The sequence below is a fragment of the Ictidomys tridecemlineatus genome, chromosome X, assembly GCF_052094955.1.
Source record: "Ictidomys tridecemlineatus isolate mIctTri1 chromosome X, mIctTri1.hap1, whole genome shotgun sequence".
NCBI lineage: Eukaryota > Metazoa > Chordata > Mammalia > Rodentia > Sciuridae > Ictidomys > Ictidomys tridecemlineatus.
This window is the reverse complement of record NC_135493.1, coordinates 38,884,193-38,902,729: the sequence shown is the minus strand read 5'-3', so window position 1 is coordinate 38,902,729 and position 18,537 is coordinate 38,884,193. Positions and strand designations below refer to the sequence as shown.

Genomic DNA, 18,537 nt, shown 5'->3' with positions numbered 1-18,537 from the left:
TATTATGAGGAGCTCAACTTAATAGCTACCAAGACATAAATTCTAACCATTATGTAATACCAGTATACATCTACCAAAATAATTAAAACTAAAAAAAATGATAATACCAAGTGTGGACAAGAAGAGAGAATAACTGAAATTTTTTATAGGTTATCAAAGATGTCAATTGAAAAACCATCTGCCAGAATCTAGAAAAAGTTGATCATATGTGTACCCTATAATGTAGTAGTTCCACTCCAATGTATACATACAAACGAAATGTGTGATTTTGTCCACTTTAGAACATATAGGAGAATAGTAGCCAGGCATGGTAGCACGCAACTGTAATCCTAGGGGCTTGGGAGGCTGAGGTAGAAGAATTGTGAGTTCAAAGCCAGCCTCAGCAAAAATAAGGCGCTAAGCAACTCAGTGAGACCCTTCCTCTAAATAAAATACAAAACAGGGCTGGAGATGTGGCTCAGTGGTCAACTGCCCCTGAGTTCAATATCCAGTACCCCCCCAAAAACATATACAAGAATATTTGTAATATCTTTATCTATAATAACCCCAAAGTGTAAATAACACGAAGGCAAATCAATGGAAAAATGGTCAAATAAATTGTTGCATATTTATATGAATACATATCTCACAATGATGAAAAAGAATTAACTATGTAACAACATGGATGGATCTTACATTAATGTTGAATGGAAAAAGCCAGATGCTTTTCAAGACCTCTTGTATAACACAGTGACATTAGTTAATAATAATGTCTTGTATATTTCAAAATCTTTAAAAGAATAGACTGGAGTTGTGATTCAGTGGCAGAGTGCTTGCCTCACACATGTGAGGCACTGGGTTCAATCCTCAGCACCACATAAAAATAAGTAAACAAAATAAAGATATTGTGTCCATGTATAACTAAAACTTTTTTTCAAATAGACAATAAATAGTGAATATTTACTGGGAGTGGACAGGAATGAGATTTCTAGAGCATTAGAAATAGTAGTCCCTTTTGATGTTAGTACTTACATGGGTAAACACTTTCATAAAATTCATCAATTAATCCATCACTTAAACATTATGACCATTATACTACACCTAAAATACCCATCACTTTTACAAAAGAAATGTCTCCAGGCCAAAAACTATAAAATAAAATAAAAAATCTCCAGCTATATGCAACTTATGAAAGATAGCACAACAACATAGATACTCAAAAAGGTTGAATATGATATGATAGAAAAAAGTTAATTCAGGCAATACCAACTAAAATAATGTTGTTAAATTTATGCTAATATCAGAAAACGTATACTTAAAGGTAAGAGAGAAAAACTGAGTTGCCACATTAAGTTCATAACATTTTCTTTCTCTTTTGAGAGGTGAAGAGGTCATTTACTGTGTTGTTTTGTTTTATTCTGACTGAGTTCATAGAAGCAAGAAAAAGTGTGAGCCTAGATGGGAGAGAGAAGACAAGAAAAAATAGGTGTTTAGAATGAAGAAGACTTCAGAGGTAGAGCCAAGTAAGATAAGGAAATTTGCAGAATGTAGTTTCTCATCTTGTTAATTGAACATACGTCTCTACTGGAACCTTTCATTATGATGTCTTGACAATCATAATCATACTTTTCTAAGAAATTTGTGGACTAGATGAGCCAGAGTCTTAGTGGGACTTCCCAAAACCTGAGCACTCAACCGATAGAGCCTTATTATATGTTTTGCTTCTGAAAATAATTACTTGAACAAAAAGTTTCCAGCAGGGAATTGAAAGAATTGTTCTTCCTTGAAGATAAGACTTGTGAATGCCCCATAGAGGAGGCAATTGAAATGTAATGAGGTGAAAATGGATTATGCTCTCACTTTTATGTCACAGGAAGAAAAAGTTCTCTTTATAGGAAATTAATTCACACTTTCACATCCTTCAGAATGGATTCAGAATGGAGATATAGGCAAGCTAAAAGTAGGAAGAAATTTTATTTGGTCACTCAGTTTTAACCACTTAGTCTTTGTATAAGGTTTTTTTTCCTGTGTGTCTGTGGTTTGGGTAAGAGTTTAGTATGTGAAAAACACATAATGTTTTCCCCAGCAACTTAAAATCAAGTCCAAAATGTAAATAGAAGGCAGACTATAATAATTTCTTTTTAGATAAGTTTTATTGTGTATATTCAAGATATGCAACATGATATTATGAGATATGTATGTAGTATAATAGTTACTATAGTGAATCAAATTAACATATTCATCATCACACATGATTGCCTATCCCCCTCATGGCAACTATAATCTACTCATTTAGCAAAAATCCTGAACACAATACACTACTATCAATTATAGTATCTGGGTTATACATTAGATCTCTATATTTGTTCATCCCACATATCTCCTACTTTGTATCCTCTGATCTGCAACTCTGCATTTCCTTCAGCAACCTGCCCCTATTTTACTCTTTCTGTATATTTGGCATTTATTTATATTCCACATGTGAACTCAAACAATATTTTTCTGTCTTTGGCTTATTATACTTAGCATAATGTCCTCCAGTTTCATCCAGGTTTGGCAAATGGCAAGGTCTCCTTTTTAAAGGCTGAATAATGTGTGTGCGTGTGTGTGTGTGTGTGTGTGTGTGTGTGTGTGAGAGAGAGAGAGAGAGAGAGAGAGAGAGAGAGAGAGAGAGAGAGATTCTTTATCCAGTCATCAGTGATGGACACCTAAGTTGTTTCCATATCTTGTTTATTGTTAATAGAGACTGTATGACAGTCATTGGCTCATTTGATTTTCACAACAATGTTATGAAATACATATGAACATCCATTTTACAGATTGAAAGATTTACTCATAACCCAGGCTATGTAATTTGGCCAAGGTCATAGAGTTAGTGGCACTGTTAGGATCTAAATCCTGACTGATGCCAACAACAATGTGTCTAACAAAAAATGTCATTCTGTGTTTCAAGAAAAGTCCTTTCATACCCTTCCTAGTCACTCTCCTTACTTTTAATACATGCAGTTAGCTAGTGAACAGTACCTCTGTGTGAACTTGGGTTGTGGCTCAGTGGTAGAGCGCTTGCCTAGCATGTGTGGGGCACTGGGTTTGATTCTCAGCACAGCGTATAAATAAATGAACAAAATAATAGCCCATCAATGTCAAAATATATTTAAAAAAAAGAATTCTGAGATTGCTTGGTTCTCTTTCTTCCTCTCCACACATATGCAACACTGTTTTCATGTGATTTAAATTCACTGCTCTGAGGATCAGAGTCCAATATTTGTTTCTATATTATCAGTTTACAGAGCCTCCCAACCTTGTAGCACATCAATGTAGCAATTTGCACATTGCAGCTCAAATTTCTGTGCAAAATTCCAGTGTAAAACTCCAAGACCTTCTTCCACCTTCAACTCAGTTGTACATTTCCAATACTCCCGAAATCCCCTAATCCTTAGCATTACTGTCCATACTAATAGTCACCCTTAATGCCATAGGAGAGTCAAAGTTACTGATGTTCAGGGGACATTAAATAAGGAATGCTTCAGGATTCGGGTGGGAAGATAAGTTGCAAATGGGCAAAACTAGACAATTTACTCCAAATTGTTTTTTTCTTGGAATTCCTTTGTAACTCATTAATGTTTGGGTCCCAATTACACTTTGAGCTTCAAGAGGGTATGGATCATATCTACTTTGTTCACTAGTCAATATCCAGACCCTTTAACAATGCCTGACACATAGTAAATGTTTAATAAATATTTGTTGAACGAATGAAGATGATGATGATGGGGAGATGAGACTCAACAAACATTCCAAGAATTCAAGCATAGATAATGGAGAGACTACAGAGGCTAGAAAGACAGAAAATAATGAGTTTAAATTTTAGAATTATGAGGTTAAGAAGCTAGTAGCGCATTCTGGTGTTTCTCTTTGGTAAAATCCCAATGCGTAATTGGAGCTCAGATTAGAGGTCAAGGCTGGCTATTGGCTGCTCTGGTGCATTAGCATAAGAGTAGCAGTTGAGATCACGTGGTAGGAGGGCGACTTTTAAAAGTGGGGGCCGCCCGGATGTGACGCCAGTCAGAAGCCTGCAGAGGAGGAAAAAAGGTAAGTGAAGCAGCAGTAACCGTTAGAGGTCGACTAACAGGAGTAAGAGAAAGGTCAGGAAGCAGAAATTTGAGAAAATATAGAAGAGATTGGCCCCAGGAAGACAGAGAAAGATACTACAGAAGGAGCTGCTATTACTGTTAGGATCAACAAAAAAGCTATTCATGTTGAGACTACTGGAGGTATTTGATTTGATAGTCCCACGAGTTACTGGTGACTTTTAAGATGAGAAGTTTTAAGGAAGGGCTAAGGAGTGACAGTTGGTCACTCCTTGGTAGGGTTATTATTATTATTATTACTGGTACGGGGGATTGAACCCAGGGGCAGTTAACCACTGAGCCACATCCCCAGGCCCTTTTTATATTTTAGATACAGCTTCTTTAAAATTAGAGTCTGAGTAGCTGAGTTGCTTAGGGCGCTAAATTGCAGAGGCTGGCTTTGCGATCCTGCTGCCTCAACCGCCTGAGGCACTGAAATTACAGGCGTGTGCTGCCTTGCCCAGATTGCTGTGGTGTTTGCATGACTTGAATTTGAATCTCAAGTAGTTTGTGACTTTAGATAGGATAATTACTCGTAGGCATAATATGATAATAAAATAGCATTTACCTCACAGTTACTATGAATAGTAAGTGAATATAGGTAAAAATACTTAGGGAAGTATTTTTGCATGTGGTCACTACTCAACCTTTAGGTTATTTAGTGGAATGACTAGCCATGGTGAGGAGGAACTGGATGAACTTTTCTTTTGGACATAGCGAGTGTAAAATCATTTAGTTACTAATTTTAGGCATACCATAGAGATACTACAGTTTGAGTCGATTCTTCGAGAAAGTTCCAGAACGCTAAAAGTTTTTTTTTTTTTTTAACCGGTCAGGTGCAGTATGTGCGCCTTTTTTCAAGCTCCACCCCTCTTTTCTAGGTTAAGAATCTAGTAGCCTTTCGTGGTGGTCGATCAGTGATCTTTGGCCCCGCCTCCTGGAGAAAGGAATTCCCCCTAATTAGACGCTTTCGTTTCAGCTTAAGCCGGGGCGCGTGTTTGAAAATTGGGATACTTTTAATTTTAGTGTTCGAGACAAAGTGGATTCCCCCCACACACACACTTTTAAACTAAATCCAGCAAGGAAGTAAGTAAGGCAGGTGGGAGGGCTCCGTCGGAACTGAAGTGAGGTAAGGCTTAAGGTTGGGACGTCGGAGCGCTTTTACAACGGACCTAGCTACTTCCGGGAGAGAATGGGCGGGTGGAAAATTGTGTGCGTTTGGCGGGTTTCGCTGCTTTCCTAAATATTTCCTCATTCTGCAGCCGAGCGAGGCAAACACGTGAGGACATAGTGACGCCGCCACAGCCGAAACATATTATCCAAGCTCCCCTAGGACCATGTCGATGGTGAGTGTGCGGGGGTCCCGGCAGGACGCCTGGGCACCAGGCCTTGGGCTGCGGAGGGGAGGGACGTGAAGCCGGGTGCCGGCTGTTGGTCACGTGTCAAATGGCGAATCAGGGTCTGGCCCGTTGGCCTCCGGGGCGGGACCCACTGTCTGCTGCCCGCCCCCCAAACCGCGCGTTTTCTTTCTGGTATCTGAAAGAACCTTGAGGTAGGGGAAGGGAAGGTGGATCTTCTGGTCTCTTGTTCATGGCTTACCGTGCCCTTTGTATTTTCTCCCGTTCTGAATCACTTTCGATCACCTGAAAAGGAAATGAAACTTGCGATTCATTATTTTTGACTCAAATAATAGTCCTAGCCCAGTAAATAGCTGAGGAAGGAGGTACTTAGTCCTTCACCCTCTTGAGGGAACCCCGTCAGCCTATCCGGTTTAATACTTCTTTTATAAACAGCGGTGAATGTTTAAGTAATGTGAGAAAGTTTGTTAAGTGGAGCTCTCTAGTTTCTCAAGTAGTTCTTGAACCAGTTTTTTCATTGAGCAACTTTTGAGATTGGTCATACAAACGAACTCAGTCCTTTCCAAACTTATTCAGAGATAAGTCAACCCTCTCCCCAGCTTTAAGGCTCAAACTGTGTCATTTTAAGGTTAATGATTTATAAATTTCTGAGTCTTCCTTTCCTTAGTTGTCAAGCAAAGATTATGGATTTTTCTGCTTGAAGAGTTAAAAAAAAAAAAATTCACTGAGCTGATTATGCCCTAAAAAACTTGACCTAAACATAGTGAAATTTTTAAAAATTGGAATCTTTTAAGCCCTAACTTTTAAAATGTCCAGATTTATGGGGAAGAACTTGAACTCTATATAAAAAACTACATAGTGGTGGAAATCATCAGCTTCTGTTTGTTTTGTGTTTTTGAGGGGTTGAATGGATGCTAATACAATTTTCTGTAATTTTTCCTATAGGATTTTAAAATGTATGTAGATCAGGCATGTAGAGCTGCTGAGGAATTTGTTAATATTTACTATGAGACAATGGACAAAAGAAGAAGGGTAAGTGTAATACCACTTTATTAAAACACCAGGGTTTTTTTTAGAGAGAGAGAGAATTTTTTATTTATTTTTTAGTTTTCATTGGACACAGCATCTTTATTTTATTTTTATGTGATGCTGAGGATGGAACCCAGCACCCCGCGCATGCCAGGCATGTGCGTTACCGCTTGAGCCACATTCCCAGCCCAAATACCAGGTTTTTAAAAATTATTTTTAGTTTAGATGGACACAGTATCTTTAATTTGTTTATTTTTTATGTGGTGCCGAGGATTGAACCCAGTGCCTCATACTGCTAAACAAGCATTCTTACCATTGAGCCACAACCCCAGCCCCACCAGGTTTTTTTTTTTTTTTTTTGAGCCAGCTATTTATCTGACTTGCAGAAGTGATAACTATGGATGTGTTTAACACCAGTTGATTATGGAAAGATTGGTTTGGTAGTAATGATAGTTGGAATCTGGAATCATATCCTAGGTTTGCCTTTATTTCCAGGTCCTTGAATGAATTGCTAATTTCTCTTAAGCACATTTTATTTTTAGAGTAGTTAATAAGACTTAAATACTGCACTGCACTGAGGAGCCCAGCATATATTTACTTAATTATGTAACATTTTCTTAGTCCCATTGTTTAACCAGTATGGTAAAAGAAATATCAGTACTAGTGGAAGGATCTGTCTTTATAGGGATGTTTCCTTATTTAATATATTAATAGATAATTTCTACTTAAGACTCAACAACTACAGCTGGCACTTAAAAGAGAATCCACATATTGTTAATGCTTCTACTTCAACAGACCAAGTTTTCACTTTATCATCGTTTTTATTTATTTATCACTGGGCTCTATGTCTATGTAATTATTTTAGTATGTGATCAAGTGAGTCTTACCTAAGTCTCCCATCAACATTAGAACTGTGCTTTATTTTTAAAGAGAACACTTTCTGGAGATACAAAACTTAATACCCTTTCTCTAAGATATGTTTTTAAAGGCAGAAGATAGCAGATGATTCTGCCACTGATGTTTGGCCGTGGATGTGTATTATTCCATGTCATGAATGTTTCTTGTGTCTCACTGCTTTCAAAAATAGAGTAGTAATAAAAGGCAACATCTGTTGTCTTTTGACCTGTTAAATATTTTAATAAAGCAAATTATATGTCCCTTAACCCTAAAGAGGTTACTTGAGCTAGGTGTGGTGATGCATGCCTCTAATCCCAGGGTCTTGAGAGGCTGAGGCAGGAGGATCACAAGTTCAAAGCCAATCTTAGCAATTTAGCGACCCCTAAGCAAGACCCTGTCTCAAAATTTTAAAAATAAATATAAAAAGGGCGGGGATGTGGCTCAGTGGTTAAGCGCCGCCCCTGGGTTCAGTCCTTGATACAAAAAAAAAAAAGTGGTAATTCGAATTTTCCTTTGTGTGGACCCTTTTTTCACTTACCATTTCAATTATGAGCTCTACAAATGCTCATGATGCTTTTGAAATATTATGCTAATAGAGTAGTAGCAAAGGAACTAATTTTTCCTTATACATACAAACACCAAGTTATTTCACGTATATAACCACTAGGATTATAGTAGGGCTTAATTGGAACTTTGTTAATTCTCATTTAGAAAGGTACGGAAAATAATCTGAGCATGGTGGTGCACGCCTGTAATCCCAGAGGCTCTGGAGGCTGAGGCAGGAAGATCATGAGTTCAAAGCCAGCCTCAGCAAAAATGAGGTGCTAAGCAACTAGTGAGACCTTGTCTCTAAATAAAATACAAAATAGGGCTGAGGATGTGGCTCAGTGGTCAAGTGACCCTGGGTTCAATCCCCAGTACCCACCCCCCCCAAAAAAAAGGACAGAAAATAAAATTGGTTTGAGGCTGTATGTACTTAGAACTTGTGATCATTTAATTCATTTTAAAACAGAAAGCAAAACTGTAATACTCTGTGTTTGGATGCAAGGTTTTCTCATTATGACTTAAAAGGAAATATGAAAAATGTTTTTATTGCATAATATAGAAATGATAGCATAATATTTAAGGCCAACTATAAAATGGACACTTAGCTCACATTGGTTTCTGGTGGCAATGGGGCAGAGGAAGTGGAGATGGAGGTATAGCTGTGAAAGTGTTTATATGCCATGCACAATCTTTTAATCCATTTCTAGAAAATGCTTACCTGAGGGGGGAAAAAAATCCCTTTTAAAACTTTTTTTTCTTTATAGGCACTTACCAGGCTGTATTTGGACAAGGCCACTTTAATATGGAATGGAAATGTTGTTACAGGGCTAGATGCCCTAAGTAATTTTTTCGAGATGTTGCCTTCTAGTGAGTTCCAGGTCAATATGTTAGATTGCCAACCAGTCCATGGTAAGATGATCTTTCAAAGTACTTCCTTTGTTTTCTTTAGTGGGCACTAAGCTTTTATACCAAAAGTGGCAAATAACTTAGTGGTAGGAATATTTACTTATTTGAGCAAGTTAAATATGAAAATTTCATCTTGGTCTTCCATTAGATGCTTCTCACTCCATAGAATCACTAATAGGTTTTGGTAGACTATGGAATTATGACCTGTTGAAAGTTATATGAGAAATAGAGATTAAATATTATTTTTGTTAATGAAGTGTATTTCCAGAGATTTTATTTTTTTGGTACTGGGGGTTGAACTCAGGGGTCCTCTACTATTGAACCACATCCCCAGCTCTTTTTATTTGTGTCAAGGTCTCACTAAATTGCTGAGGCTGACCTAAAACTTTTGATCCTCTTGCCTCAACTTTCTGAGTTGCTGGGATTATAGGTGTACATCATCACACCCTGTTTCCAGAGAAAATTTATACCATATCTCTAATGTGCTTCAGTATTTTACAACATATTCAAATTTCATGAAAATTTATTCTTTTATGTGAAAGGATGACTTTAAGCCAGGAAGAATTTGATTTAGAGTAAACTGATGCAGTTTATAATAATTACCTCTAGGTGGGGTCCTTAGTATCTTAAGTAATTGTTTAGGGTGATTATTTTTCCTTTATAGTTGTTGAAGAATAACTTAAGTAAAATATCAATAAAGCTCTGTTAGAAAGCTAATGAAATATTAATATATACAGGAAGCAAATGGTCCTATAAGTTCTTTATTTTGAAACTTCAGATTACCCCCAAATCTTTCTAGATCAAAAGTAATTTTGATATTTTTGAAAGTAGTATTTCATTTTCTGGATTTGAACATACATGTTCAAGATTATGCTTAAGGTAAAGAATATTTATGGAAATTTCATTGTTAGATCATAAGCAATTGTAGCCTGAAAATTTGCCTATTTAGAGACAGAAACTAATCTCTTTCCTCTTTGTGTGTGGACAAAGAGCAAGCTACCCAGTCCCAGACTACAGTTCTTGTTGTGACCAGTGGAATTGTGAAGTTTGATGGAAACAAACAACATTACTTCAACCAGAACTTTCTGCTGACTGCTCAATCCACTCCTAATAGCACCGTGTGGAAGATTGCTAGTGATTGCTTCCGTTTTCAAGATTGGGCTAGTAGTTAAAGGGGTAAAAGTCTATTCTTATTCTGCTATTTCATGAAGCAGAGGTCTGTGTTAATTGATTCATTTAATTAGAAAAACACTGTAAACTGGTTTGTGCTGAAACTAAGTTTCTTCAGTATTTTTTTTATTCCTAGCAGCACCTTTTCTAGCAGCTGCCAGTTTGGATTGTTGCCCTTCAGAGCTTTAATGCTAGTTTTTGACATGCCTTATATACATTCCACTAATGACATTCTTAAAGTAATGTTAAACACATGATCTTGGTACTAACATACTCACTGTGAACCCAGCCTATCACAAAAATGGAATCCTTTTGTAATACTATCTGTGGAGTAGCAGCACAATATAACTCTCTGGGAGTAAGTGGGATTGTTTTTTTTCGGTTAATAGGTTGAATTTTTACTAAACCACATGCCTATTTTCAGTTAACACTGGTAATGCATTGCAATATACAGTAAGTTTATCAGTTCATAACCTACTATGATATATTAGAATTGCATGTGGAATATTTAATAGACTTTTTCGTGTTAAATTTTCTTATTTTGAGTTTTTATTTTATAAGTGAATTAATAACTAAATAGGTAAAAATGTTTTAAATTGACACTTGATTGTTGGGTGCATTTGGTGGATTAAGACTTCTTAAAAACATATGTTGGCAGCTCCAGGTCTAGAAATTTTGGTAATGAGTGCTAGAAGAACTAATAGCTTTAATGGGAGAATGGGGAGTGAGAAATGTAGAAATATCCAAGGTTGAAGCTAAAAGTGAGAGGGCGGGTGACTAAATGGTAAAAGTTTTGTACTGGTTTACTACCTCCTAAAAATGTAACCTATTTTTACGATTTAAATCACTAAGTTATTATGTATCCTTGCCAAATGTCATGAATGTTGCATTTGTTCTAAGAATGATTTTTAAGGTCTTTATACTTCACTTTATACTTGTCACCATCATGTATCTGTTTATTCAAAAACTTATGGGGGTTGAATGTCAGCAGTAAGCCTAATCTTGTAACAGGGTCTAGAAGGAAAGTTGGAAACAAAGCCATTGCTATCTCTTTGTAACACCCTTAACTAAGTCTTCCAGTGAATGTTAGGCCGAAAGATTCCTATGTATTACTCACCCCCATGTTTTGTGCTGTTAAAGTTAAAATTATTTGGTTTGTGATTCATTCTTCCATATGACATTGGGCACATTTATTTTAAAACATGTTCCTGTTAATATGACTATCTCATTGCCTTTTTTGAGAGAAAAATAGAGAACAACAGATCTTCGTGATAAACTTCAAAAGAACAAATAGATTAATTTTATGACTTGACTACTGAAGAGGAAAAGAATAACCTAGCTCTGGTTCTTGCTTATTGTTTTAAAATATTTGCAATTTATAATGTTTTAAAGCTAGATATGCCAGCTTTGTTTCTACATTGCAGCCAAGATTAATGTTTCTTATTACTTAATCTTAAAATCAGCAATTCATTTACTTGCCCAAAGCTATACACTGTATTTCTGATATACTATCAAAATAGAATTAAACGAGAGAAGTGGGTGGAACTGACATTTAAACCACACCTTCTTTTAGTACTGATCAAAAATTGCACATTATTTCCTACTCAAAGGGAGCTTATTCTTATTTTGAATTGATTTTTTTTAAACCGCAGCTCTAGCAGCAACAAAATGCCCAAATACTGCCCTTTCTCTTGTGAATAACAGTCGAAAATAAAAGCTGCATATAATTAGCAATAACTGAATTGAATGGTTGTGAATTGCTTTCTCCAAAATCTGTATAACTTTTAAATGGCTGGAACTGCTCTTATATGGACTAGACTATTTTTGACATGCTCATATTTTTATAACTTGAAAAATAAAATTTGCCTTGTGAAAAGTTTTCTCAAGCTTGTTTTAAGATGTTTTGATTTTTGTTTTTAAGGCTCCCAAACAGCTGGTTGCTTCTTTACAATATTAAGGATTTTCAGATTTAAAACTAGCATCAAAATGTTGAAAACAGTGGTTGACATCTGGGACTTTTTCTGTAGACTGCCTTATTCTTCCTCTTTTTCTGCATGTATTCACATTCCCAAGATCACCTGTTTGAGGTACTAGTGAAGACTGGTAAGAAGTGAGAAATCCTAGCCTTGAGAAACTAGCCAAAAGTTATATTCAGGAGGCAGTGAAATCAAAGTACAGATGAGTTCCACAAAAAATATTTCCATTAAATTTAATTCTATATTTTTATATTGACATTTTTTAGGAAGAATGAGAAGAGCCAATAACCATTAAAATCAAATATTTTCATGTCTTCAAAGATGCACATTTTTTTTCACATTTTAACATCACTAAAAGACAAGTATAGGGCATTGTTAGAATTATGTCCCATGAAGGGTCTTGGAATCCAGCATAAATCTGGGATTGAGGCACATGTATCCTTAGATGGCTTTCAAATTTTTCCTGATTCACAATAATTCATATCTTTTACATCATAACCCAATATGCAGATGCATAAATAAACGGAGGAAAATGATTAAACATGCAATGTATTCCTGGCTTTTTCTGTTAAATTCTATTTTTTTTTGAAAGTGCTAGCCATAACCAGCTCAGTTGATGTTTAAAACTTTTATTTAACTGGTTGTACTAACACTTTGAAAAACAAAAAAGCTGAGGAAGCTTATTTCAACTGGCATTTTTCTTCTTAGGGATGTAGGGCCAGCTTCCAAAAAATGGTGCCATATGTTAGTGACATTACACTGACTTATAAGTTGTCAGAAATTTCTTTCTCATCTCAGGTTTGTCATAATCTGTTGATGGCCATAAAGGGCAGCATTGTATTCTTCCCATTCCTCCATTTGCACCAGAAGTTCAATGCTAAGAAAGCAAATGTTTAGGTTAGTCTTTAGGCATAATCTGAGAATAGCATGAGGTAGTGAAAAGGAGTAGAAGCAAAAGAACTTGTTCTATTTCTGATGCTCACTCAGAGAATAAAGGCATCTCATTAGAGCTGCTTTTGAACACGATTCAATATTGCATAAGCTATATTTCAATAAATTTTAAGTCAGTTTCACAGTTTTTTTTCTTTTCCCGCCCTCCTTAAACACCCAAACACCTGCACATCAACATCTCTGGTTTGACAAAGTCTGTGGTGGTCTCTAAGGAGCAAATCCTGATCTCAGACCCTAAGAGATGTACTCTAAGGTCATTCTGCCCCTTACTACATTGTGACCTTAAGCAATTTGCTTACTCTGGGCTCCTGTTTTCATCTATTGAGTGGAGATATTTGCTCTGTTTGGCCTGCTAGGGAGTTGTGAGGATCAGATGAGACAACAGGTAAGTGGGTACCATGTGCTGCACAAATACAATGGTTATAGTTTTGGCTTTGTGATTGACTTTCTCTAGTCCCCAAATTCTTTCTTTTAGGGTAAAATTAATTGGTAGGGCTTACTGTCCACAATCAGACACTCATCCTTTCCACTGTCTTTAAAAGATGGTTATTTCAGCTCTATAAAAAGTTTTGAATCAAAATGGATAAAGTTGGCTATGTTGCTGTAAAAAATAAGATTCGGGTCCTTGAAGGAATGATTAGCAATTTCTGACTACATTTTTTGAGAGAAAAGGGTGGACTGATAAATTAATTCCACTTTTCTTGCTCAAGGGCAAGAAATCAACAAGAGAAGCCTGCAACATTTACCAAGTCCAGATACCATTTTCCACCTTGGATCCCTGAGGCTCCAGAGGTGGCCAACATGCTCTTTGTTCCCTTGACACTTTTGACCCCATATCTCAGGCTTATGGCTCTTGAAAGAGTCTCAGGGAATGATTTCTTTAATTTGCTAATCTGTTCATCAGTAGTGCCCAGGATTCCCAGTGGTCTGGGCTCATCCTCAGAATTAACAATTAATTGACTTTAAAGTTTTCCAGAAATGTCAAGCCTGGGGGAAGGAGCCAGAGGAAAAATTAGCTGCAGGCAGAGGTAGGGGTTTGGAGAACATTTGGAAAGATGGTGCTTTCCAAACAACTGAAAATTAAAGGGGAGGAAGCAGCAAGAGAAACCAGAAAAAACAGCTTTCCCTGAACAGGTAATTTATAATAACTCTGGAAGGGAAGGCATGGTGATAAAGTAAACCCTTGCACATGAAAATCTCATGTTCAGGTGCATGTGTTTGTATACACACACACACACACACACACATACACTCTCAAATCTCTGAGATGCCAATGACAAAACTTGGAACTAGAGGTCCTCCTACTTCCATGACCCTTTCTTCCATCTTTCTGGGGGCACTATATCTGTTATTCTTCCCACTTAGTGGCAGAAGCAGGACTCAGACCAGACCTTTCATATTCTTAATGTACAGTTCACAAGGGTAGTAATACTACAATTGTTGTGTTGTAAATGGTTGAAGTCAAACCTGAGGGATGGTTACCTGCCCATATATCAAGTATATACATGTATCCACTCATTACACATCTTTGCAAGCAATTTTATTTCCTTAACTTCCCTGGCTGAAAGACTTCTAGAACCAAGTGTAAACATGAAAAGCATGTTCAAGTGTATGTGTGTGTATGTGTATCATATATATACACACGCACGCACACACATACACACACTCATCCCTGCATATCAGGAGAGAATTGGTTCTAAGACTCCCCTATACCACCATCTGTGGATGCCCAAGTTTCTTACATAAGATGGCATCATTTTTGCATATAAACTGTGCACAACCTCCAGTATACTTTAAATCATCTCTAGAATACTTACAGCACCTAATACAATATAAATTCTATGTAAATAGTTGTTATACTGTATTGTTCAGGGAAAATGACAAGAAAAAAATGTCTGTAGTCAGTACAGAAGCAATTCTTTCTCTGAACATTTTCATCTGCAGTTGATGGAATCCCCAAATGTGAACCCATAAATACAGAAGGCCAAATGTGTAAGTAAATTAATGTAAAGCTTAGACAAATGTCTGGAAAAGAAATTACAATAGCACAAGGTTGGAGCCTCTCTCACCCCCACTGGAGCAAGCCCAAATTGTATATGCTGTCTTAGAAGCATCATAAATAAGGTGATGCCTCACAGTCGTGCTGGTCTGCCTAAATACAGACATCCTGGTAATCATCTAGGTTTTTAAAGGGGTTTAGAGATGTGACAGCTATGAACACTGCTCAATTCTCCCTTTAAGAAAGAGCTTACCTTTGAGCTTTAATTACAGGTAGCTGAGAGCCTCCATCTGCAGCACCTGAAGGCTCTGCTGCAGTATTTGAGCGCAGAGTCTGCTGCATGACTCTAGTAAATAACTGAGCACAGTGAGCGTGCTAAAACCCTGCCATTTCCATCCAGTGCAGGACTTCTCTGATGGACTATCTTTGCTCCACAAAACTCTGTGGACTGGCTGAGACTTCGTCAAGCCACATCACCGCTTGCCTTATTCTGCTTTTATCCTTATTTCCTTTCACAAATGCTAGATAAACCTCAAGGTCTGAAGACTTTCCTGCCCACCCTTGCTTCCTCCCTCTTTTACTGGTGTTAATCCCTAATAAACCTCTTTGACTCATAAGTCCCATCTCATATCTGTTTCATAAAGAATCAGAAATGACCCCAGATTTTGTGTTGACTATCCTTTGCTGAGTTGAAACACTAGTAAATTATGAAAGTTGTGACTTCTCAAGCAGATGTCCTACTACTAGCCTGCCTGACAATTATGAACATGTCCACAGGCAAGAGAAAAAAAGCAGGTGGCAAGGATTTATGTTAAAACCCCATGCCCAGGTGGCGGGAGAGGTTCTCCAGCCACTTGGACAGAAGGCTTGGGATCATGGCTAATTACATTTAGCTTTGTGAGGGCTGAAGTTGAAGAAGGAATGGAAAGACTGTCCATCCAGGCCTGTACTTAAGTTGTCCAGGCCTGGGAGTTGGAGATAGAGGATGGGGGGATGGTGAGGGGGATGCTGAGGAAATGGGAGTGTTTGGCCCAAGTGTCACTATTAATATACACTAAGAGGCCTGAGCATCATGACATCTTAGCATCCTGACAGAAAAATCTTCGTTTAACCAGTATTTTCTATACATGCTGGCCTACCAAAGATTTCTGTTTGTCCTTGCCTTCTGCCCCACCCTACCTCTTAATCTGACCTTTGTGTGCACTTGAACCACTGTACCAGTACAAAAATTATGAACATGGTCTGAGGTCCCACAGAATTGCTAGAACTTAAGGGGGATGTTTATGATCCTCCAAAGAAATTTTATGATTTTATTTATCTGGGAACAGAGAGCATAGCTTTCATCAGCTTCTCAAAGGAAATGATAATGCTAAAGAAATTAGGAGCTATTGGTTCAGGAAAATTGAGTCCATTTTTATGGAATAAGTAGGCAGATATTATTACTGGCACATAGTAGGTGCAAAAAAAATTATTGTTATATGCATCAATGAATTAATGACTAGAAATGACTATAGGTAGCAAAGAATAATATAAGACAAAACATTTAGCATTATATCTGAAACATAATAAACATTCATTAAAAATCATTATATTGTCAATCTTTTGAACTAAAATCTAGTACTCTAGGGTGACTAAATAATAAGGTACTTAATGATTCTCTGGATATAATAATAATTTTCATTAAAATGCAATACTGAATGTCCTTGTACACATATTTTATATATTATTACTTGCACATTATAATTAAATATAATAGTGTGGTTCATTTTGACATCATACATGCATGGAATATAATTTGCTCCATTTCAATTCCCAGTGCTTCCTCTCTCCCTCCCCTCTTCCCTTCCCCTGTTCTCCTTCCTCTACTTTACTAGTCTTCCCTCTATAATTGGTGCTCTGTAGATATACATAAATATGAAAGTCACTGTTATATTCATATATATATATACATAGCATAATTTTTTCCATTTCATTTCAGTTTCTCCCTTTCGCTGAACCTCCTCCTTCTACCTCAATCCCCTTTCTCTATGCCACTGATCTCCCCTCTGATTTCCTGGGATCTACCACAACCATCCCCCTGGCTGTGATCTAGCTTCCGCATTAGAGAAAACATTTGACCCTTGACTTTCTGAGTCACTTATTTCATTTAGCATGCTGTTCTTCAGTTCCAACCATTTACCAGCAAATGCCATAATTTTATTTTTCTCTATGGCTGAGTAAAACTCTGTTGTGTATATATACCACATTTTCTTTATCTAGTCATCTGTTAATGGGCACCTGGGCTGGTTCCATAACTTAGTTATTGTGAATTTTGCCACTATAAACATTGATGTGCCTGTATACTTGAAAAACTTAACACCAAAAAAAAAAAAGAAAAGAAAAACAACCCAATCAATAAATGGTAAAAGATGTAAACAGACATCCCTCACAAGAAGAAGTACAAATGGCTAACAAACATGAAAAAGTATTCAACATCTTTAGCAATCAGGGAAATGCAAATCAAACTACACTGAGAGTTCATCTCACTCCACTTAAAATGGCAATCATGAAGAACACAAATAATAATAAATGCTAGAGAGGATATGATGAAAATGTGTATTCATACACTGTTGGTAAGACTGCAAATTAGTACACCCACTCTGGAAATTCCTCAAAAGACTAGGAATGGAGCCACCATCTGACCCAGCTATACAACTCCTTGGTGTATATCCAAAAGATCTAAAATCAACATATTAAATTATACACATATTTCTGCATACATGTGTGAGCATAACTAAAGGATAAAGTTCTAGAAGTGCAATTGTTGGGTCAAAAGAAAAACAGACTTTTAATTTTGGTTAAATTTATCAAATTTCCCTCCAAATAGGCTTTACCAACTTATACTCTCACAAAAAGCATATGAGTACTCTTTTTCCCATATCTTTATTCACATATTTTAATTTTAAAAGATTTGCCAAACTCATGAGTGAAAAAAATTGTTTTCATTTGTATTTTTTCAGTTGCTAGGAAATATGCTAATTCTAAAATTTATGCCTCTACTCATGACCTCCAAACTTGTGCTCAAAATCAACAGCCTATTAAAATATCTAATGGACAAATGTAAATCAATTTAACATGTTGAAAATAAATATCCAAAATTTGGGAAAACTTTTTAAAAACAGAACTAAAATATGGACAACAATAAATGGTATTTGAGATATGAGGGAGTTAACATGACCAAACTGAGGCAGTTAACATGACTAAACTGAACTGATCTTATCCTCAAACCTGCTCAAAGCTCATGGTATCCTGCTCTTGAAAACGACAATTCCATTCTTCTAATTGCTTAGGCCAAAAACCTGGAGCCATCCTCGACTCTGACATTTCTTTCACACCCACAGATTCAGACTACTTCTCACTACCTTCACAGGTATCGCCCTGGCCAAAGACACAATCATCTTTTGACTCCATTATTATTCAAACCTTCTACCAGATCTTCCTGTCTGCCCCTGCCACCAGTCTATTTGTTCTCCACTCAACAGCAAGAGGGATCCTTTGAAAACAGTCAAATTATGTTATTCCTCTACTCAGATTACCCCTCTCCAACCATGTTTTTGCAT

The 18,537-nt window shown here is 36.8% G+C and overlaps 1 protein-coding gene across 3 annotated transcripts; it reads left to right on the top strand.

Moving 5' to 3' along the window:
* The first annotated feature begins 4,043 nt into the window (after nt 1-4,043).
* Nxt2 (nuclear transport factor 2 like export factor 2) lies at nt 4,044-11,898 on the top strand. Of its 3 annotated transcripts, none has more exons than XM_040284159.2 (5): nt 4,044-4,068; nt 5,369-5,452; nt 6,410-6,496; nt 8,701-8,845; nt 9,833-11,898. In XM_040284159.2, the coding sequence occupies exons 2-5, from the start codon at nt 5,444-5,446 to the stop codon at nt 10,012-10,014; spliced, it is 423 nt and encodes a 140-aa protein (XP_040140093.1). In that variant the 5' UTR covers nt 4,044-4,068; nt 5,369-5,443; the 3' UTR covers nt 10,015-11,898. The 3 variants fall into 3 exon arrangements, with proteins under 3 accessions (XP_040140093.1, XP_040140096.1, XP_040140101.1); XM_040284162.2 differs by lacking the exon at nt 4,044-4,068 and adding an exon at nt 5,031-5,192; XM_040284167.2 differs by lacking the exons at nt 4,044-4,068; nt 5,369-5,452 and adding an exon at nt 5,560-5,658.
* Nucleotides 11,899-18,537: the final 6,639 nt, after the last annotated feature.

What these genes read in the sequence shown, in the direction of transcription:
- Nxt2 (XM_040284159.2), top strand. An exon ending in CAATGGACAAAAGAAGAAGG is followed by an intron (nt 6,497 to 8,700) that starts GTAAGTGTAATA and finishes TTTTCTTTATAG; the next exon opens with GCACTTACCAGGCTGTATTT. An exon ending in AGATTGCCAACCAGTCCATG is followed by an intron (nt 8,846 to 9,832) that starts GTAAGATGATCT and finishes GTGTGGACAAAG; the next exon opens with AGCAAGCTACCCAGTCCCAG.